We start from the raw sequence: 22,303 nt of genomic DNA, 5'->3' as shown, positions 1-22,303 counted from the left end.
GGATTCCATATGATCAAACCTTGCTCACAAGTCCGCCATGCAGAACCTCATGGAACACCTTACTGAGATCCATGTAGATCATATCAATCGCTCCGCTTTCATCAATCTTCTCTGTCACATCTTCGTCAACCTCAATCAAGTTAGCGAGACATGATTTCTCACGTACAAAACCATGTTGACAATCCCTAAACAGATATTGCCTTTCCAAATATATATAAATCCTGTCCCTCAAAATCCCCTTCAACAACTTACTCACCACAGATGTCAGGCTAACCAATATACAGTTCCCTGGCTTTTAATTACCACCTTTCTTAACTAATGGCACCACAACAGATAGCCTCCCGACTTCTGGTACATCACCCATTGCTATTGATGATACAAATATCTCAGCAAGTGGCCCAGCAGTAAGATCCCTAGCTTCCTACAAATTCTTGGGATGCACCTTATCAAGTCCCAGGCATTTATCTGCCTCTATGTGTTTTAAGATGTTCAGCAATTCATGCTCTGTAATATAGACAATTTGCAGAACTCAGGAAATGTCTGACTACATGCACTGGTCGTCAAAATCCAGCCATTCCTTCTGTGTAATCCATCCTGTTTGAACAAGTAGTTGCCAACTATATTTTGGGAATTTTACATGAAAATGATTTTAAAATTGTCTCTCATTTTAAGAAAGAATGCAGTAATATGTTATAAAATGCAAATTGTAATGTTTGTCATATTAGGTAGTTATGTAGGGTCTTGATCATTTGAATTTGTGAGAAAGATAGTGATAGATGGTTGAAAAATGCATTGATTTAATTGAATTAATTTCTGCATTTAGGTGACCATTATTTCCTCAGTGTCAATACTAATAAGTTGTCATGCTATCATTTTATGAGAATAAATTACATCTAATCTAGATAGAATTCTCTCTTTGCTGCTTGTAGTTGGTCAAAATTCTGGAAACCTTTCCTAACAGTGCTGTATTATCTATACTTCAAGTCTGTAGTGTCTCAAGAAGGCAGCTTAACCCTAAAATAACTACACGGAAGCTGGCATCCCATCACCATTCACATTTATTTAAAGAGTCCTCGACACTGATCCACCTCCCTCAGAGCCAGCTCTCAGAGTGAACAGAACCTCTGACACTCCCGTTTATGCCTGTCAGCCAGGGCTCCCTCATTAGACCAGGTTAACAGCCTTAGTCAGCGAACTCAAATTCTATGATGTCCACTTGGCTGACCCCATTAAAATCACTATAAGCCACACCTTCTGAAGGGAATTAGGGATGGGTAATTAATGTTGTGCTGACCATATCCTGTGATCAAATAAAAAATAAACAGATTATTCTATTAATTAATGATTTTGTTTTACTAAACCAATAGTGAACTTATGCTGAAGTTAGATAGGCATTGAAATATTGTAGAAAAGGTTACAACTTATCTCATTATTATGAAATCTCTGACAGTATTGTTTTGAAGAAAGTTAAAGCTCTTTTTAGCCAGGCATTTGCTTAAGAAAAGAATACAGCAGCTAAGATTCTAAACTGAGACAACACTGACCTCAATTGAATAAGACAGAGACTGTCCACAGTAACATCAGTGAAACAACAACAGATGAATGGAAGCAGATTATAAACAAATGTGATGCCCAATCAGTTTATACCCTGAAGGGCAACATTTCTACTTAACAAGAAGAAAATGCCATAGTAAAGAAAAGAGATGGGACAACATAAAGCTGAAAAAGTAAGTAAGCATGCAAATAGATGCATAGATTTTAGTGGATGGGAAAACTACAAAGAACAACAAATAGTGATAAAACCAATAGGGAGAACTATAAGAAGGGAGCTTGAAAAAAATGTTCAAGGGGTTTTTAAAAACAAAAAAAAAGCAAGTTCAATAATTATATCCAGAAAGCAAGGGTGATCAGGAGCAATGTGTATCCCTTGACAACAATGATGGACCTGTTGCATAATTACTTTGCATTACTTTTTCCTAGCTACCACCAGTTTGGAGGAAGGGTCGCTGCACCTAAAAGGCTAACTCTGATTTCTCTTCACAGATGCTGCCAGACCTGCCAAACCTTTCCAGCAATTTCCATTTTCGTTTCAGATTTCCAGTGTTCACAGTTCTTTGGGTTTTTACTTTGCGTTAGTATTGAGAGTGAAAGGTTAGCTTACCTGAAATCCATCCCAACCCCACACCCCAAAAAAAGTTCTGAATTGGAGGCAGGATTTCATGAAAATAAATGGAGACTAAACAACAGTAATGGCAAGTATGAGTGACAAACCCCCAGGATCAGATGGTTTCCATCTGAAAGAGGTGAGAATATTGATGCTGGCCAAAATATTATCTTCTAGAGCTCTCTAGATTCAGGAAGCATTAGTTTAAATTGGATATTTGTAAGGGTCACCCTCTAACATAATGAGGACCACTGGGGAATTATAGACCAGTTATTCTATCACCTGGTGTCAGGAAATTACTAGAGAGTATGATTAAGCATAATGAAGATTCCTGACTAGACTGATGATGTGTTGACTAAAGCACTAGTCAGAATAATGGCTACAGTTCTTACTTATATGAATGTCCAAAAAGCAATAGACAAAGTTCCATATAAGACATTGTTAGTTACAGTTTACATACAGATATTAAAGTTAAATTGTTGACCTGGATGACCAATTGTCTCAAAGTAGGAGACACGTAGAAAGGATAAAAGGTACATCGACTTTATTGTGGTTTCGCCAAAACACATGTTTGGGCTGTAACTATTCAGTGTTTTATTAAAGACTTAAATAATGAGACAGAAAGCTGATGACCCAAAAGTAGACATCACTGTCCTTGATGTTAAGTTAGTATTTGACTGAACAAGGCAAAATTGCAGTCAGTGGGAATCCTGGGACAATCTATCTTATTGGAGTTATACTTAACGAAAAATAGACATGCAATGGCATTACTATTGACAAGAAACTGAAGAGAACCTACCTTATAAATACTGTAACTACAAGAGCAAATCAGAGGTCAAATATTCCATGGTGAATAACTCACCTCTTGTCTCCTCAATGACTGTCCATCATCAACAAGGTAGGAGCCAAAAGTGTGATAGAACATGCTCAATCTGCCTAACACTTAAGAGGTTGAACATCACACAGCACAACATGGCCTCCTTGATGCTAACCCACAACCACCACATTCAACATTCATTCCTTTCACCATCTACACAGACAATGAAAGCAACGTTCCACTTTATACAAGATAAATCAACAAGGCTCTCTCAACAACACTAACTGATGATCTCTACCATGGAGATTGGCAAGAGCAGCAGATCCATGGGAACACTGTCATCTGCAAGTTTTCTCCCAAGCCACATATCATACTGACTTGGAAGTATATCTGTAAGAAATAAAGACCTTTAATAAGATTATTCATTGAATTAGTTAAGATAGAATAAACAATTCTAAGTACACTGTAGTCAGGCACCTGCTAATTTACTTTGGCTCTCGGTTAAACAATCCCCTGATTTAAAAATCCTTGCTATTGAATCTCTTGATTGTCTCATTCTTTAAAAACTCTTGCCTTTTGCAATTCTATAACTCTGTTCTGCATTCCCAACATTCTGCTCTCTTGTACCTCCTCAATTTTCATTGTACTATGACTGGCAGCTAGGCAGGGTCAAAAAGTGTGGTGCTGGAAAAGCACAACCGGTCAGGCAGCATCAGAAGAGCAGGAGAATCAACATAAGCTTTTCATCAGGATTGACAGCTAGGCCCCCAATTGTCTGGACTCTAAGTTCTGCAATTCTTACCCTAAATCTCTCTTCCTTCAAGGCACTCTGTAAAGCTTACTGTTTTGACCAACTTTTGTTCATTTATTAGTGTTGATCTTTCTCTGCACCTTCACTGTGGTTTTTACATTCTGGTCTGTTCCCCTGATGCACTTATGAAAGGCATCGTTTGTCTGGTTAGCAAGCAAAACAATAGGCTTCACTGTATCTCAGTACATGTGACAATAATGAATCAAACCAAATCATTTGTCTTTTTTCCATAGCTAGGCACAATATCCTGTGCAATGACACTCCTGTGAAACACCTTGGGATGTCTACTTTGTTAAAGGATTTACATAAATGTAGTTGTTCTTGCAGATAATTAAGTAAATGGGCAGACAACATCAATATTGTGAAATGTGAAACCTAGTTTTAGTCCAGAATCTTTACCCTGGCAAGTTACTTTCTCCCAACAAAACAATCAATTCAATGCAATATGCTATAAAATGATAAATGAAGTGCCTCACATATTTGATTACTTCAAATGCCTGCTTTGCTTATTTATCTTCTCTCAGTTTGTGTGCTGCTTTGATTGTTTTCACCTAATGTTCATTATTAATAAGTTAATTTGAACGACATTTATAACAGTAGAAATATCAATCACCTTAACCCCATTGGAATACACCAGTAATGCATTTTACAGTAAACGTTATGTTTCACATTTGCAGGTTTACGTTAATATTTGCCTTGGTTAAACCGTTAGTTAACTTTGCAGACTCCGTGTTGGTTTGTTTTGCAATTCAAGCTGAACTGGATCGTGCTCCCTTCATTATTTAACTCAGTCGGTGTTAAATTTCCTACTCAATAATCACCACAATTCATTCAATTGCGCCTGAAATACTGGCGGGGCCATGAAGCGGAAAATGTTTTTTTTTTAAGCAATCAGTAGTTTCGGAAATATTCATCGCAATTTAAATACCTTGGGGCGAAGGAAAAGTCACTGGCCCCAATAAAACACTTCCCTTTATATTTTTGATCAACTGTTGCAGCCATTCATTCAAACTGGACCTTCCAGTCAGTTGCAGAATGATCAGCTTCCTAAGCAAGCCCACTACAACTGTTCTCTCTCTTAGCAATCGGATTCAATTGTAAAGTGGTTGCTGCCAATGCAGGGTGGTGGTGCAACACTCTCACGGCTGTGTGAATATGCCTGGGCTGCCTATCACTGAAGCAGATTCAATTCGCAGTGTTTTAATGCAGCCTGCGTGTTAGCTGATTGCGAGAATGTCGAGGGCTTTCCAATAACTCGGCAGCTGGACGATCGTTTCCAACTCCCGCTCGGCCAAGGGGAGGCAGCGTCAACTTAACCACCTCCCCCCGTCGCTCCAGTTCCATCGACTCTAGTGCACCCACCCTGCCCCACCTGAACGGCACCGAGTAACCCCCCCACTTATCTCCAGGTCTTGCAGGGGCGGCTGCTCAAAGGCTACAAGACAACTCCCCAGCACAAAGAGGAGTGACTGAGCGCGCCTTCTTGACTTGGGAGAGCAGCCTGATGCGTTGGGAAGCGGGCTACAGCACTTTGCCAACTGCCAGCTCGCTCTGGGCTACCTGCCCCCTGGGTCTACCATGCCCTTCGGGGTGTTCTGCATCTCCGTATCGAGCGTCCCTGTGCGCATGAGTCGGCCGGTGTTGTTGGATGGAGCTGGCGCTGTCGAGGTGACAAACGCTGCCTGCGGGGACGCATCAACATCCCGGCTGGTTGTACACCAGGCAGTGGGAGGCTGGCAGGATTGAGCAGGGGAGAACCTGGTCGCCTTGTGCAGTCACTGTCAGAGACTGCAACCCGGCTCAACGGAGGGTCTCAACTCCCCTGCTCTCCCTTCTCCCTGCACTGTGCACAGCTCCGGTTTGGAGTAGCTTTCTTGGGCAAGTGTTGGGGAAGGATGCAGCGTGGACTTGGAAGAAGGTTATGAGCGGCGCTGCTGATATTTCAGGAGATTTAAAAACCATGGGCTATGACCTGTTGCTATAGCGTAACCTTTTGAGAGATGGACTTGGCAGACGTTGTTGTGGCGCTGTTCATCGCTGTGGTGCTGATAGTCTCCTTGTTATCCAACCTGTTGGTCTTGATATGCTTCATCTACAGCTCGGACATCCGCAAGCAAGTGCCGGGCATATTTATCGTGAACTTGTCCTTTTGCAACCTGCTTCTCACGGTTCTGAATATGCCAGCCACACTGCTGGGGATTGTCAAAAAACAGCAGCCGTTTGGCGACTGCATCTGTCAAACAGTTGGCTTTGTGGAGACATTCCTCAGCACCAACACTATGCTGAGCATGGCCGCTTTGAGCATCGATAAGTGGATTGCTGTTGTGTTCCCCTTAAGCTACGCCAGTAAGATGAGGTACAAAGACGCTGTGCTCATGGTGAGCTATACCTGGGTCCACTCTCTCACTTTTCCGGTGGTGGCGGCTTTCTTGAGCTGGGTCGACTTCAGTAACAGATACGCTTCGTGTACTCTGCATCTGCGAGAGGAGATGCACAGAAGGCAGTTTACAGTCTTTACCATTGTCTTTCATGCCACCAGCTTTATGCTTTCTCTCGTTATACTGTGCTTTACGTACCTGAAAGTCTTGAAGGTTGCCCGCTTCCACTGCAGAAGAATAGACATTATCACCATGCAGACCTTGGTTTTATTGGTGGACATTCACCCCAGGTAACGTGTTGTTTTCGGAAATTCTATTGTTAGCTTCAACAAGCACGGTGGCTCAGTGGTTAGCATTGCTGCCTCACAGCACCAGGGTCTCCAGGTTCGAGTCCAGCCTTGGGCGACTGTCTGTGTGGAGTTTGCACATTCTCCCTGTGTCTTCTGCGTGGGTTTCCTCTCACAGTCCAAAGATGTGCAGATCAGGTGAATTGGCCATGCTAAATTGCCCATAGTGTGAGGTGCATTAGTCAGAGGAAAATGGGACGGGGTGGGTTACTCTTCGGAGGGTCCGTGTGGACTGGTTGGGCCAAAGGGCCTGTTTCCACACTGTAGGGAATCTCATCTAATCTAAAAAGTTCTCGACAATGTGGGCTATAACCTATTGGACACCATGCAATGCAGCGTGGGTACACCAGAATCCAGTCCAAGTGCTTTGTTTAAAGTTAGGAAACACACCTGGGTGTTGTAGGCGAGGTGGTTTGTAACTGTGTAACCAACTCCATTCCGGCGTCTGGTTTTCCAATTAATATGGGCAATCATATAATCCTACTCAACGGAAGGAGGCCAACCGGCCCATTCTCGTGCTGGTTCTACTTTGAAAGAACGAGCCAATATGTTCTTGCCCTCGCGTTATAGCCCACCATATCTTTTCAAGAACATGTCCAGTTCCCTTTAAGAGCTTCCTGTTGTCCCTGCTTCTACCAATCTTTGGCATCCCATTCTGACGCTAACCAAGACTTTAGACTTCATTCTTTTATATTAGCGACAGTATTTCTGCAGAGTGCCAGAACAGGGTCTCAGAACAGATTTTGAGGGGTTGTCGCTGCAGCGTCGGTAATATTTGATGGCATACTTCCGTTTGGGAGAATATTCGATCACCAACTCCCCCAAAATGAAACGGGTTCAGCAAACTACCGTTTTGTCGGTCGAGGAGGTTGCTCTATAGAATAGAAAGCAACTTGGTTTTGCAAATGACTGTATTTCTTTGGCGCTGGGATGACGGGTGAGGAATGCTGATTGATCTGTGAGAGATATAACCAACCAACTGGACTTGCTTAGAAGCCGTGTTATAGTCGTACAACCGTGTTCTTACACATTTAATTCCAATTTTTTCCTTCTTTGTATCTTTGCTGACTGTTTTGTGTTTTTTTTTAAAGTAAAACCGAATATTTACTCAAAACTGAATATTTACTCAAATCTGAAGTGATGATTTTTTCCCCTTGGAAAGCAACTTATACCAAGAATTGTCCCCTTTCTTCCCATTCAGTGTCAAACAGCGTTGCCTTGCGGAGCAGAAAAGTCGAAGACAGCGCGCAACCAAGAAGATCAGCATTTTTATAGGGTCGTTTATTGTCTGTTTTGCTCCCTATATCATAACCAGGTAAAATCGAACAACTTCAACCCCTCCCCTTCGCTTAGCGATCCATGGTTTACCAAATAATTGGGAGGTCCTTTGTCGTTTTTTGGTTGGACGTGGATAAGAAATAATGTAAATTCAGGAGATTTAGAAAAAAAAAATCATTGAGAAAGATATCTGAGAGAGAGAGAGAGCTTCTACAACGTAAAGCATCCGCTCAGTTTGCATTAATAAGTCCAAAGCAATGTAGAGAGAGCCTAATGTAATAAAGAATACTAATTACAACCAACCTGATACTGGATTCCGGGGCCAATGCACACTCCCTAGTTAAAGGGTATTATCACTTTTTTTAAAAAAAAATCCTACCCCCACTGCTTTGAACTCGACTTTGAACTGGAATCATGGAGTCATTGAGATGTACAGCACGGAAACCGACCCTTCGGTCCAATTCGTCCATGACCAACACATATCCTGAACAAATCAGTTCAGAGATAGCATTACACACCTCTACAATAAATGGGATTTGAAGCGGGAGCTCTTAGCTCAGAGGTAGGGGCTATACCACCAGGCCACCAGACCCCATAGAGTGGGCCTGTACTGTTAAAACACACAATGCATTGGCAAAAGACACATGAAACTCGACTTGCACAGCACCATTGATGGGAATCGATTGCCCTGTGTTTGGAAATGCCATCCTTAAGTTGTGTCAGGGACAGTAAACAGAAACTCTGAAACGGCACTACAAACCAAACACGTATCATTGCGTTGCAAAGAGGGAGTGCTCCACTCTGCCTCCTGCACGTTAAAATCTGTCATGTGATACAAACAGGATCACTTGAAATGTTCTGTCTTTTACTGTCTGACAATGAGGGTGGCTTGGACGTGGATTGAACTATCGGAGGAAGTAGTAGGTGCAAATACAGTTACAACATTTAAAAGACATTTCTACAGGCACATGAGTAGGAAAGATTGAAAGGGATATGGGCCACCGCAGGCAAAGGAGGCTAGTTTAGTTTGGGTGACCTGGTCAGCATGGACGAGTTGGACGGAAGGGTCTGTTTTCTGCGCTGAATGAATCTATGACTCTCATGTGATTGGAAATAAATGTGATGCAAATAGTACAATATTCAAATGAGTAATTTCAGCTACACCAGTAGGTGAGAAATGGGAGACAGGTCGGAGTTTACTGCACGATTGATCTAAAAGTAGCAAGTGTCACACTACATCCTGAGTGGTACGTGCCTTTGGTAATTATTTGTAAGGTGTGCATTAAAAAGCTTTCCCGAACTCATGAAGATTGCATGCACCGGGTCATGCCTTTTGCACAGCACCAGCGGCAAAATGGCCCGCACACTTGCTCTCATCCCTTATCAAAATCCAAACTCCGACATTCGAAATACATCAACGTAAACTGCGATCCAGTTTGATCCATCCACCCGTCCAAGAAATTCAGTGCTCAAAACTGATTGTCGAATGTAGAGTAGGTCACTGTCACAAGCCTATAATAACATGAGTGAGGGAACCCCTGTGTGTTAGACTGGGCGGTGTGCATGGCATCGCAAGCAAATCTGAGCCTGCCCTCATAAAAGCAAATTACTGCGGATGCTGAAATCTGAAACCAAAAGAGAAAATGCTGGAAAATCTCAGCCGGTCTGGCAGCATCTGTAAGGAGAGAAAAGAGCTGACAAGCTTTGACAAAGGGTCAGTTAAACTCGAAACGTCAGCTCTTTTCTCTCCTTACAGATGCTGCCAGACCTGCTGAGACTTTCCAGCATTTTCTCTTCTGGTTTCTGAGCCTGTCCTCGGCTGACATCCACACATAGATGCTTTCAGTTTGAGCCACTGGATAATAGTCCAGATCAGGAATGGTCGCTATTTTGGTTGCTTTCGGTTCAAAGACTAACTACAGGGTACCCTGTTGCACGAAATAAAAGATCAGCTAAATCCGGAAGCGAGGGATTAAAATGGATTCTCTTGAATCTGGGCGTCGTTTTAACCTAATCCTAGCTTCAATTTTAAAAAAGTACAATTGAGCAGTATGTAAACTGAGCAGGCAATCTAATCCAGTCAGTTTATCAGCAGGTGGGTTACAACTGTCCGTTGTCTCAGTATCAATGACTACACGTCAGTCATCATTCACAGTCAAGAGGTGCTGTGAAACTTATTTTCGTCTGAGCTAACTTTGTAAAGTGTTGTGTTGTGGACAAAATCTCCCTCAGCGTGATAGGAAAGTATACATGATTTGGAGATGCCGTTGTTGGACTGGGGTGTACAAAGTTAAAAATCACACAACACCAGGTTATAGTCCAACAGGTTTAATTGGAAGCACACAGTGTGGACTATAACCTGGCGTTGTGTGATTTTTAACATAGGAAAGTATACTACGTCAGTGAATTAGAGCTTCTTATTGGAAAACCATAGGTTAGCTTCCACTGCATAATATCCAGGCTCAAACACAATCAGGAATCTATTTTGGTATTTTCCGATAGGATCATAAGCCTTCCTCTTCACCAACAAAGAAACGATCACAGTCCATGAAATATGGCCACGCCATCTGAATCATTTCAAATGAATGTTCGCATTCTTTCTTAAGTGCTTCACACGCATATCGACAAGGCTTCACAATCTTATGGTTCTCACAATGTGGAGCAAGGGTGGAACAGCCCAGCAACCTGAGATCAGTGTTACATTCTCCATTCAACAAGTTGTCCAAGACACTGATAAGAACATACTCAGCACTCATCTCAGTTTCTGTTCTTGTTAGTTGACCAATCAAGTTTGGAAACATTATCTTTGAGTAAGACACGCCTGAACAGTAATTTAGATAGTTGTTCATACACTGTGCTGTAGAAACATAGACCAGAACACATTAGGTCAATTAGTTGATCGTTGCAATGTTCTGAAATAAGTTACAGAGACAGATCAGTCATGTCCTCATTTTAACGTGGATGCATTGGGAATGAGCAGAAATCACAAAAGCAAATAGAAATCAAAATTTATTCTACTTCATTTAATTTAGTCAAGCAATATTGAATCTAATTATTGGAAGTTTCACTTTTAGCTACATCCCATTTGTTTAAGATTGACAGTTGCATTGTTTATTGCCAGAACAATTACAAAATGCTGACATTTTTTAAATCATAGAGACTCATGGCAATCATTACAGTGTTTTTTTTTGCAAGGCAATATTCTGCTTGATGTTAATTCACAACATCACGGATGTCTTTCTTCCACCTCTCCAAGTTATGGAAGTTGCACTGCAACTACTTTTATTTGTGTGAGAAATCTAGAATTCATAAAATCTCTACAGTATTGAAGCAGGCCATTCAGCCCATCAAGTCCACAATGACCCTCTGAAGACCATCTCATCCACACCCAGCCCACCCCATCCTATCCCTGTAACCCTGTATTTACCATGGTTAATCCACTGAGTCTGCATATCCCTTGGCACTATGGGAAATTTAGCATGACCAATCCACCTAACATGCACATCTTTGGACCGTGAGAGGAAATCAGAGGAAACCCATGCGGACACAGGGAGAAAATGCAAAATCCACACAGGCGATCATTCTGATGATGGATATGAACCCAAATCCCTAGTGCTGTGAGCAACAGTGCTGACCACTGAGCCACCGCGTCAGTCTTTGAGCCACCATGTCTCCCATAATGTGAATTGTGGTAGTTTTGTTTTAGAAAGATTCCCATTGATTAGGCAATAATGTATGTAAACACTATATTCCACTCTTTTTGTGTATTTGGATGTTGCATTTGAATTAATCAAGCTAAGTATATGGTCTATTTCATGCATTCTGTTGTGTTCTGGCAAGGGGAAATTTTACTTCACTCTTGGACACTTGGCTGATTGATGACTGTTGGGGATTTGAGGTTGCTGAAGAATTCAGGCGGTGACCAGTAGGCTCACTTTATGACTATTACCTGAATCTCATTTTTATTTCCAAGACTGCAAAATGATAGTGAGATTAATGAAAAGCATTTTAACTCTGCTGTCATGACCATGAGAAACAAATTAATGAGTCAGTTTATGAATCAAACCATCACAACATACCGAAGGAGATCATATGCATCAGGAAAGACTGAGTAGGCTGGGATATATATCCATAAATGTCCTAACCAAAGTATTTAAGACTATGAAAATATTTGACAGGATCCATATATAGGAAATGTTTCCACTTGTGGTGCAGACCTGACCTAGAGGCCTAATTGGACAGGCACCAATTAATCCCACAGGGAAGTTAGTAAGAAATGTTTTTTGAAGATCAGAAACAATGGGGAGCATCTGCAGTGAGTTATGATGAAGAGTATAGTTGCATCAACAATAAGTTTGAGGAACACATGTCAGAGATAGAAATTGAGGGATAAATGAGGAAGGGTGAGAGAAGATCTGTGTGGAATATAAACACAAGCTGATTAAGCCAAATGGCTTTTTTTCACAATTTTAGATACAGAATCATAGAATTTTACATTGCAAAGAGAGGCCATTCAACCTGTCATGTCCGCTCCAGCTCTCATAAGAGCCATCTCGTGAATTCCATGTTCCAGCCCGATCTCCGTAGCCCTCTAAATTAATCACTTTCAAATATATACAGTATCCAGCTCTGTTTTGAAACTGCCTATGGAATCCACCTCCACCATTCTCCCAGTCAGCACATTCCAAGTCCTAACAACTCTCTGAGTAAAGAAGCTTCTCTTGTTGACAGTCTTGAAATTGTGACCCCTAGTTACTGACACTGCAACTCGTGGAAACAGAATATCCTTCTTTACCCGGTCATAATGGTTCATTATTTTGAACTTTTCAATTAGGTCACCTCTTAATCTTCACTGTTCCAGGGAGATTAAGTCCAATTCCTCTAATCTTTCCTTGTATCTTAGATCTGTCATTCCTGATATCATTCTAGTAACTTACATTTAAACTCATTCCAGGGCTTTAACATCCTCCCTTAAATAAAATGCCCAGAACTGAACACAATCCTCCAAATATGGTCTGGCTAATGATTTGTGGATACTTAGCATCACTTCCTTGCTTTTATATTCTGTACCTCTATTTATAAACTTTTTATAAGGATCATATAAGCCATTTTAGCAACTTGCTTGGCCACTTTTGGATGTGAACCTTAAGGTCCCTCTGCTCCTTTACTCCCTTCCAAGTTGCACCATTGAGCCTGTATTGTCTCTCCGTGTTGCATTACCTCATATTTCTCTGCATTGAACTTCATCTGCCAGCTGTATGCCCATTTGGCTGACTTGTCAATGTCACTCTGAAGGTGCTCAACATCATTCTTACAATTAATTGTCCTCAATAGTTTAATATCATCTGCAAATTTCAAGATTTTGCTCTCAACATCAATCTCCATGTTGTCTATATAAATCAGAAAAACTAAGGGTGCCAACAGTGATCCCTGGGGAACAGCAGTTTCAATTCATCTCCAATCTGAGAAATACCCATTGATACCAATTCTCTGTTTCCTATCTTTTCGACAACTTCTGATCCATGCTGCCAGGGAGTCATCATCCTAAATATTTCTAATTTACTAATGAACTTGCCATATGGCACTGTAGCAAATGCTTTCTGAAAACCCAAAGGTACAACATTCTCAATACCATCCTCATCCTCTTCCAAAGATGATGAGGATACTCTCATCTTGTCAAAGAACCCATTTTAATTTGTTAGATATGACTTGCTCTTGACAAAGCCATGTTGATGATCTAGCATGAGCTTAGTTTTCTCTAAGTGTATATTTAGCATACCCCATATTATAGCGTCCATTAGTTTTCCCACTGATAGATCTCAAGCTGACAGGCCTGCAGTTTCCTGTGTTATCCTTTGCTCCATTTCTTAAATGACAGTATCACATTTGCAGTCCTCCATGCCCCCAGGACTAATCCTGTATTCAGAGAGGCCTGGAAATTTTTTATCAACAGCTGCGCAATTTGCTCCCTTTACCTCTCTCAGCATTTTAGGATGTATCCTGTGGGGGCCTGGCAGCTTGTCTACCTGGAATGCTGCCAGCATGTTTAGCACTTCTTATCTCTCTCTTTACAGCTCAGTTGCTCAACACCCGCATTTCCAACTACGCCATTAGCACCATCTTCTAATTTGGCAAAGACTGAAGCAAAATATTCATTGGGTGTCGCTGCCATGTCTTTTGCTTTAGTGAACAGCTTACCTTGTTTGTTCCTTATCAACCATACTCTGTCCTTCTTCTTTATCCTTCCAGTATCTTTTACTAGTAATGTGTGTGAAGAATATTTTACTATTTGTTTTAGCACAGCCTGTCATCCTTTCCTCATGCTTCTTCCTAGCCTTCCTTATTCCAGCCTTAGCCTCTCTCCTGCATTTGAATTGCTGTTCCTGATATCTAGTGCTATCATTCTTCCAGTATGTATCATATGCCTTCTTTATCTTCCTTATTTTCAGTCAATATCCATGGCCATCCAGGGTACTCTAGCTTTGGATATTCTGTATTTATTTCTCATTGGTATGTACAAAGCTTGCACCCTACTCACTTATCGTTTGAAATTCTCACATTTTTCATCCACTGTTTTATCCACCAAATAGCATTTCCAATCAATGTGCTACAGTTCAACTCTTAGACTAAAAACTTGTCCCTTTCCAATCTAGGATTTTAATAATTGACTGATTTTAAAAATCATTTTCCAACTTAATATTAAACCTTTATTATGTCATGATCGCCATCTCCTAAATGCTCCCCTACTCTGACATTCTTCACTTAGCGTGTCCCATTGCCTCGGACCAAATCCAACACAGCTCCCTACCTGGGAGGCCAGGGACTGTGTTGCTGCAGAAAGTTTTCTGCACACATTGCAGGAATTTCTCCCTTTCTGAGTCTCACACTCTAACGTTCTCCCAGTCTACTTAGGGCAATTGAAATTATCAACTATAACAACTCTACTTCTCCTGCAGGTTTCTATAATCCATCTGCAAATGTTCTCTTCTACTTCTTCCCCACTATTTGCAAGTCCATAATAAATATCCAACAACTTATAGAGGATTACAAAATTATGAGGGGCATGGATAGGTAAATAGGCAAAGTCTTTTCCCTGGGGTCAGGGAGTCCAGAACTAGAGGGCATAGGTTTAGGGTGAGAGGGGAAAGATATAAAAGAGACCTAAGGGGCAACTTTTTCGCACAGAGTGTAGTACAGGTATGGAATGAGCTGCCAGAGGAAGTGGTGGAGGATGGTACAATTGCAACATTTAAGAGGCATTTGAATGGGTATATGAATAGGAAGAGTTTGGAGGGATATGGGCCGGGCCTCCAACTACAGAGATCCTAATTCAGGAGCTGCATTTCATTGAAGGGCGATGGCACTATCTTTGAAGCAGGGAGAGTGTTACATCTCCCTGCTTCTTACCACTCCATTTTGAGTAAAAGCAGATAACATGGGGTAGTAAGTATCCATGCCTGTTTTGGCTTGAGCCATGTTTCTTTCATGTTACTTTGTCATATTCCCCCTTCAGTAACATCTGCTTCCAGTCCCCCAGTTTTGAACATTATCCTCTGTACAGACATATAATTTAATCCTACCATTTTCTCTTTCTTGCCTATTGGAAAGCGGCCATTTCTTTGCTCAATGTCAACACCCAAGCCTCCTCTCATTTCCTTTTCCCCATTCCCCAGCGTCTCACTTTTGTTCTCTTTGATACTTCCAGTCCTAGGACTATAAATCAAACTAACCCCCTACCCTGCCTTACAAGTTTAATTCCATTTATTTACTCTGTCAGCCAGAAGATTAGTTCCTTTCTGCTCAGGTGAGGCCTATCTCTTCTGAACAGCTTTCGCCTTGACCCAAAATGATCCCAAAACCCCAAAAATCTAAACCATTTCCTTGCACACCATGCTACAAGCTACAGATCAACCTCCCTGACTTGAAATGGTGAAGCTTGTGGCAAGTATTAGCTATGAATTTTAACCAGCATATAGCATGACCTTGATGTTTAGATTTGAAATGGGTCCTACATATGAGAAATGAAACATTTAACAAATGTAACAATATAGATAATTACTAGACCCTCAACCGACAATTATCTTAACTAATAAACTGGCTGGAAATAGACTCACATGGTCCCATTACAAATCGACAGGCAGTTGCAATATTCTAAAAGTCTATTTAAGAAGAATCATGTGCATTGTATCTTGAAATGGCCTGGAGTAGAAATATATGGGATCCTGAGGGTTTTTGACAGGTTGGATAGCGAAAGTATGTTTCCTTCCAGTGGTATCATGGTATGTTTTTCCTGACACCCATATGCTTGACTTCCTGTTAAACAGCCTTGATTTTAATTCTTCCCCCTTGTTTTAAAAATTCCTCTATGGCCTCACTCATTAGCAGCTCTTCAGCTTCAACTGTCTGAGACATTTGTATTTTTCCAATTCATGTCTCTATCCATCACTATTCTAAACTCAACAACATCGGTAGCCATGCATTCTGCTACCAAGACTCCAAACTCTGGACTGTCGACCTTTCCACTTCTCCACCTCACTTTCCTACTTTAAGAATATTCTTAAAACCTATCCCCTGCCCAAGTTTGTTTTATCATCTGACTTAATATCACCTTAATGTCAGATTTTGTTTGATACTGACCTTGGAGCATTTTACTGCATCAAGGTTGTTATTTTTCTTTGCTGGAAAGTTTCATCAGATGAGTTGGATATGAACTGTCAGTCTCACAATGAATTTAATTGCGATTGAAACTTTGGAATCTGTTAAATCCAATTAAAAAAATGTGTGAAGTATTCATTAGTCCATATTGTTGTCATTTGTCTGCTGTAGCTGACAGCAATTCTCAGGAGGTAAAATGGGACATAGAATGGACATAGCTAACATACTAGAAAATGAATTCAGCTAACTGAAGAAGTTAAAACACACACCGGTCCAGGTAACATTTGAAGAGAGGTAATGATTAGCCTGCAATGTTTGCTTTGGGTGAAATTGGCAATCTAGAACAACTTGTACTCAAAATCACACTATTTGTTTAAATTGACTTTTGCCCAATTACTATTCAAAGTTTGTACATATTGCTGAATATAAAATCTAGTACGAACCATCGCTATGAAATAATATAATTTATAATGTATTTGATTTAGAATGTAATGTTCTTTCTTTTGTATTAATTATTTTTCCTTGATATCTTTAAGGGTGATAACCCAGGGGCAGATTCACCGATACATTTGAAAATGAATTGCTTCCAAAATATAATGTTTGTGGAAACATGCCTAATTTACTCCCTGCAATTAACCTGATTTCAATTCACTGGAAGTCTCTTTCGAAAATTCTTCATAACTACTTAGCAGTTTCATTGATACAGATTCATTTCAGCACATTCAGCCCATTGGCTTCATGTTATCTCTCAGTGGAGCAATTTAGTTTGTTCCATTCTCCAACATCTCTTCTTCAATACCTTCGTCCTTGTACAACCAAATAATAAGGACAGCTTTAATTTGTCCACTGAATGAAATGACCAAGACAGCCAATCTGTTCAAGCTTGAACAAGTGCAATCAAGTTCAGCAAATGTCAGTCTCGCTAGCAACACCCACATCCTTTATTAGAATTAAGAAAAACAAATTTATCTGAAACTGACATAATCTTTAACACCTCTATTAAGTCTTTGCTGCATCTCCTTAGCTCCAGTTTCTCCAACCTAATGTTGTCATTGAAAATCTTTTATTCTTGGAACTATTCTGGAAAACAAGTCTCCGCTACACCCCGACAAGGAACTCTTATTTCTTTCCTGTAACAAAATGACTAGAATTGGACACAATATTCCAGTTATGGCTAATCTCTTGCTTCAAACAACTGTGCATAGCTTCCTGCTTTTATCAATACCTCTACTTATGGAGCTCATTACCCTAAGTGCTTGGCTAACCAATCTGTCAATACGTTTAGACATCTTCAAGGATTTATGCCCAGAACCCTAATATTTATCTAGCACTTTCTTTAAAACTATACCGTTTAGTCTATACAGCCTCTCCCTATCATTTCTGCCAAAATGCATCATCGCACCCCTGTGTTAAATTCCAGCTGCCATTTGTTTGCCTATTCTGTGGCCTATGTGGATCCTGCTTCAGCCAATTAGTATCTTCTGACTATAAAATAAAACAAGAAACAGCAGATGCTGGAGATCTGAAGCACACAAAAACAAAACTTGCTGGAGATACTCAGCAGGACTGGCAGCATCTATGGAGAGAGAAACAGAGTTAACATTTTGAGTCCATTGACCCTTGTGATGTTGCCAGTCCTGTTGAATTTTCCAGCACATTACTGTAGATATTATTTTGCCATTTGCTACTCATCCAAGTTATGTATCATTGTAAATGCTTGAAGTTGTACTGTACATTCAGGTCTTCAGGAAATATTTTTGAATAATTGAAGAAAAAAACAACTTTCAATAATTGCTTATCAGTGTCCCTGCACCCCTAACGATGTTTAATTTTCAGGAATGTCACAGGATATGATTACTTGAATCTTATAATAAAATGTGCAATCCTATGGCTAGTTATGAGTGTGACCTAGTTCTAGAGCTATGCTTTGTTTAATCAGGACTAAATATCACAGGAAACTGGTTTGGGCTGGGTGAATGCTCGAAATTCCATGAACTGTATCTAACATTGGCAAGGCTGATTTCTGAGGAATTGCATTGAAAATCCAGAACAACTTGATTGATTGTTGATATATGTACTGAGTTACAGTGAAAAGTGTTGTTGTGAATGCTGTACAAGGGAGATCAGATTGGCAAAACAGAGTGCTGAATAGAGTGTTATTGCCTCAGCGAAGGTGCAGAGAGAAAGAGAGATCAGAATTAACATTAAAGAGGTCCATTCAAAAGTCTGATAACAGCCAGGAAGAAGCTGTTCTTGAATCTGTTGGTGTGATGTATGCAAACTTGTATATCTTCTGCCTGACTGAAGAAGGTGTAACAGCATATAACCCAGTGAAAGGGGCACAAATGGTCCACTTGTCTAAAATAAAAGCCATGACCACAAGGGTTTGTTGCACAGCAAGAACCAACACAGGTTTCGTGACGCTAGCCTGGTCGTCAGATCTCCTGCTCGCAACCCGACAAGGCCCATATGTATTTCATTTTGGATGCACTGTGTAGGTGTCGCTGAAATAATGAGATGTAAATGTCGGTTCTCTGCAAACCTGGTGAATGCACCGCGCTGTAGGAATCGGGCAACGTTGGCTGGATTATTACAGAAGGACAGCACTATGGGTAGAATGTCGCCAGTGTGTTCCTCGTACACTTGGGAATTCTGTTCCATCTCTGGGCTGGAGACCACAGACAGCAAACACTGGGTGCACCACAAGGAAGGGGTGTGTGTTTGTTGGACGTTTTGGGGGTGGGGGGTGTTCTCCGAGAAGTTTCAGCCCTGTACGAGGGAGCCGCCCAGTGAGCAGCTACATTTTCCCTGCCTGGTTAGAACTCAGGCAGCTTTCAGGTGGCTGTTTCATGAGCAGACCTCCCCTTAAACAGATCAAATGGGTGCTGACATCTGCATATGTGGGGCAGAGGGATCACTTTGATGAAAAATTAAAAGTGACGGTGCGTTCTCCAAACTGGGAAGCTGATATAGGCATCTACTGAGGGGGGGGGGGGGGGGGGCGCGGAAACACCGGGTTGGGTCTGCAAGTGCTGGAGAAGTTTAGCAGGTCTGGTAACGTTTGTGGAGAGAGAAACTGAGTTGATGTTTCAAAGCCGGCGTAAATCTTCATCGGAACTGGGATTCCCAGGAAGCATCATGTTGGATTCAATATTCACTCAGTTACCCTCGCCACAAAGAGATTGAGTTAATAATTGAATCCATCATGACTGTTTCTGGGAATCCCAGTTCGAAAAAAGATTTATACTGAACTTGAAACATTAACTCCTCTCTCCACAGATATTGCCAGACCTACCGAGCATTTCCAACACCATCCGTTTGTATTTCAGATTTCCAGCATCTATAGTGCTCCTTTTTCATAGCAATTTAATCCAAAAGACTTCTTGTCTGCTGAAAGTCACGTAATGGGGAAATAGATGAATTGTAGGTCTTTAGACCATCACTAATAAACTGCCTTTCTCTCCCTCCCTCCCACCCACACACAGGTTGATAGAACTGCTTCCCTTTGTCAACATTAACTACTACTGGGCAGTTCTGAGTAAGTGCCTCGCCTATTCCAAAGCTGCTTCGGATCCTTTTGTGTATTCGCTGCTGCGCCAACAGTACAAGAGAGTCCTGGTCAACATAGTCAACCGGTTACTCAGAAAGGATTTCTACCCGTCCTCTGGCCACAACAGTTCCCTGGACACAGAGAACGATTACTGCCTGCAGAGGGTCTGAGCTCTGCCCCCTCGCCCCAACTGTAAGTGAAAGCTCTGCCAAATCCGAGGAGACTACATGCACTTTCTGATCATTCCAGTGTTAGGAGGGACACTCTAAGCGCCAAAGGCAAATCGTCTTTTTATGATATGAAATATTTTATTGAAAGAATGTATTATGGTTCGAGTTTCCGTCGTTTATTTGTATTTTCGCAGTTTTGTGCAAATTATTATCAAGCTTGAGTATTTATATATATATATAGAGAGAGAGAGAGAGAGAGGTGTTTACAATGTATCTCTTAAACTTTGTTAAGGCTTTCTATAGAGCAGTTAGAAAATGAATAAGATGTCATTTAGTAATTATGTGCCAAAATGAAAAAAAGTTAAAGCATCCTGTTTGAAACAACAAGCAACAAAAAGGATCCATGTTAAAGATGGAGACAACTCCAACAAATCATTTGTGTTCAACCGTGTTCCCAACGTGCGCTCAAATGTCCGCCGATTTAGACTAGATTTCAAGGCGGAACCCGCTGTGACATTAATATAAACTCGTTTGAGGCTTCGATGTGACAGACGATTGAAACAATAATAATAAAAAAAAACACGAAAGTTTCACGAGTCCACTTGGTGTGTCAGACAGAATTTTATTTGAACATGTGTCTGTCTTTTGGAGAAATAATTGGGGAACGAAAATTGAAGGAATTGCAAACAGTTCCCAACTCCAGCCGACGTGTACATTTACAATAGTGAGCAATGCTCACATTTCCAGCCCAGATTCCACTTGGGACTTCTCTCTCTTGTGCTTTTGCCGATTGTAACTGTACCTCCACGTGGCAATACGGTAATCTGATATTGCGCCGTATTTCTTATAAGACATGCACGTTGCCTTTTCAGATGCTATTCCGCAAGGGTGCACACATATAACTCAAGCCTATCGCCCAGTGCCATTTATCAGAGAGCAGTGCCCAGTTAACGGAGCGAAATGAAGCCGCTAGCGTCTGTTCTGGCGGCCCTTATGGTGACCCTGGTGCGCTGTGCCCCTCCACGGTGTGAGCCCGGGGATCAAGCACAAGGTAAGTCACTGTCTGCATGTCTCATTTAACACTGCACCCCGGGACCTGGTTCACTAACCACCGAGCCGCTGCACCTTTCACACGCCACACCCCAGCCACAATGCTGGCTGCTTCTTTAACATGAGAATACATATATTATATGGATATATAACCTGCATCCCTCGATGCTTTGCCCGCCACATCCACTGCTCTGATACTGTGCTCTGTAATATCAGACATGTCCCGTCTCCACCAGGATATGAACCATATGTACTTGCTCCCTGAGGCTATTGTATGGTAATACAAAAATTTGCAACTACCAAAGTTATGAGATACGCAAATTCTTTAAACTTTGCGCATTGGTCCTCAATACGACTTGTTTGAAAAAAATTGCTGGGGCGTCTGTGTCTCCGTGGCGATTTTGTAACGCTGAAACGCACAAGGGAACAAAATTAAAGAACATTTCATGTTGCCACCACGCCAACCCCCCCCCCCCCCCCCCCCGAATTGTCATTTATTTTTCGAAAGGGACATTGTCTGCATCCTGAAGTCACTGTGTCCGGTGGTTAGCTTTCAGTCCGCCTCCACATCTGCCTTGCACACGCTCAGGCGCATCTGTGCTGTGTCTGACCGAGAGAGAGAGAGACACACACACACACGCATCACTGTCGTGACTGCTTTCAGCAGATGCTCACAGGCTGCTGAAGAAATTGGTCGCAGTCTCTCAGAGACCCCTGTCTGTCTGTCAGCATTGAAGCCAGGACTGGTTCAGATACGCTCCTGAAACCAGAAGTGGTTTCAATTCCAGTGGGAAGGACTAAATTCACTGCATTCTATCATTTCCAAAGTTTTGCTTCGACATTACTTTGGAATATTTAAATAGAGTCAGCCATTATAGACAGCAAAGATCGCTTTTATTAATTCTGAAGTAAGAATAGAAACCATTTCTGTTTTTGTTTCTAATTTACAGCATCCGCAGTTTTCAGTTTTTTTTATTTGTTACTTCTGAATTCCTTTTGTATAAACTAAAAGTACATTGCCATTTCGGGTACAAGTATATTCGTGTGTCGGATCCCTCATGGTTATCCTGTTTTGTTTTTCAA

The 22,303-nt window shown here is 41.3% G+C and overlaps 2 protein-coding genes across 3 annotated transcripts in view; both read left to right on the top strand.

The window, feature by feature from the left end:
• Nucleotides 1-4,903: 4,903 nt before the first annotated feature.
• LOC122554122 (G-protein coupled receptor 26-like) lies at nt 4,904-21,129 on the top strand. Of its 2 annotated transcripts, XM_043698673.1 has the most exons (4): nt 4,904-6,460; nt 7,719-7,832; nt 19,936-20,192; nt 21,043-21,129. In XM_043698673.1, the coding sequence occupies exons 1-3, from the start codon at nt 5,793-5,795 to the stop codon at nt 20,168-20,170; spliced, it is 1,017 nt and encodes a 338-aa protein (XP_043554608.1). In that variant the 5' UTR covers nt 4,904-5,792; the 3' UTR covers nt 20,171-20,192; nt 21,043-21,129. The 2 variants fall into 2 exon arrangements, with proteins under 2 accessions (XP_043554608.1, XP_043554600.1); XM_043698665.1 differs by lacking the exon at nt 21,043-21,129 and having other exon boundaries at nt 19,936-20,761.
• The window catches only part of cpz (carboxypeptidase Z), a 70,429-nt gene continuing 69,171 nt past the window's right edge, over nt 21,046-22,303 (top strand). The window contains exon 1 of the mRNA XM_043698649.1: nt 21,046-21,221. Coding sequence (XP_043554584.1) covers nt 21,131-21,221 — 91 coding nt within the window. The 5' untranslated portion in view covers nt 21,046-21,130. The remainder of the gene's footprint in view (nt 21,222-22,303) is intronic.

This window comes from Chiloscyllium plagiosum, chromosome 1, assembly GCF_004010195.1.
Source record: "Chiloscyllium plagiosum isolate BGI_BamShark_2017 chromosome 1, ASM401019v2, whole genome shotgun sequence".
Classification (NCBI taxonomy): Eukaryota; Metazoa; Chordata; class Chondrichthyes; order Orectolobiformes; family Hemiscylliidae; genus Chiloscyllium; species Chiloscyllium plagiosum.
This window is presented reverse-complemented; position numbering and strand designations above follow the sequence as displayed.

Coding starts and splice junctions, on each gene's coding strand:
- LOC122554122 (XM_043698673.1), top strand. CDS start 5,793: ATGGACTTGGCAGACGTTGTTGTGGCGCTGTTCATCGCTGTGGTGCTG. Junction 6,461..7,718: donor TTGGTGGACATTCACCCCAG/GTAACGTGTTGT, acceptor CTTCCCATTCAG/TGTCAAACAGCGTTGCCTTG. Junction 7,833..19,935: donor GCTCCCTATATCATAACCAG/GTAAAATCGAAC, acceptor ACCCACACACAG/GTTGATAGAACTGCTTCCCT.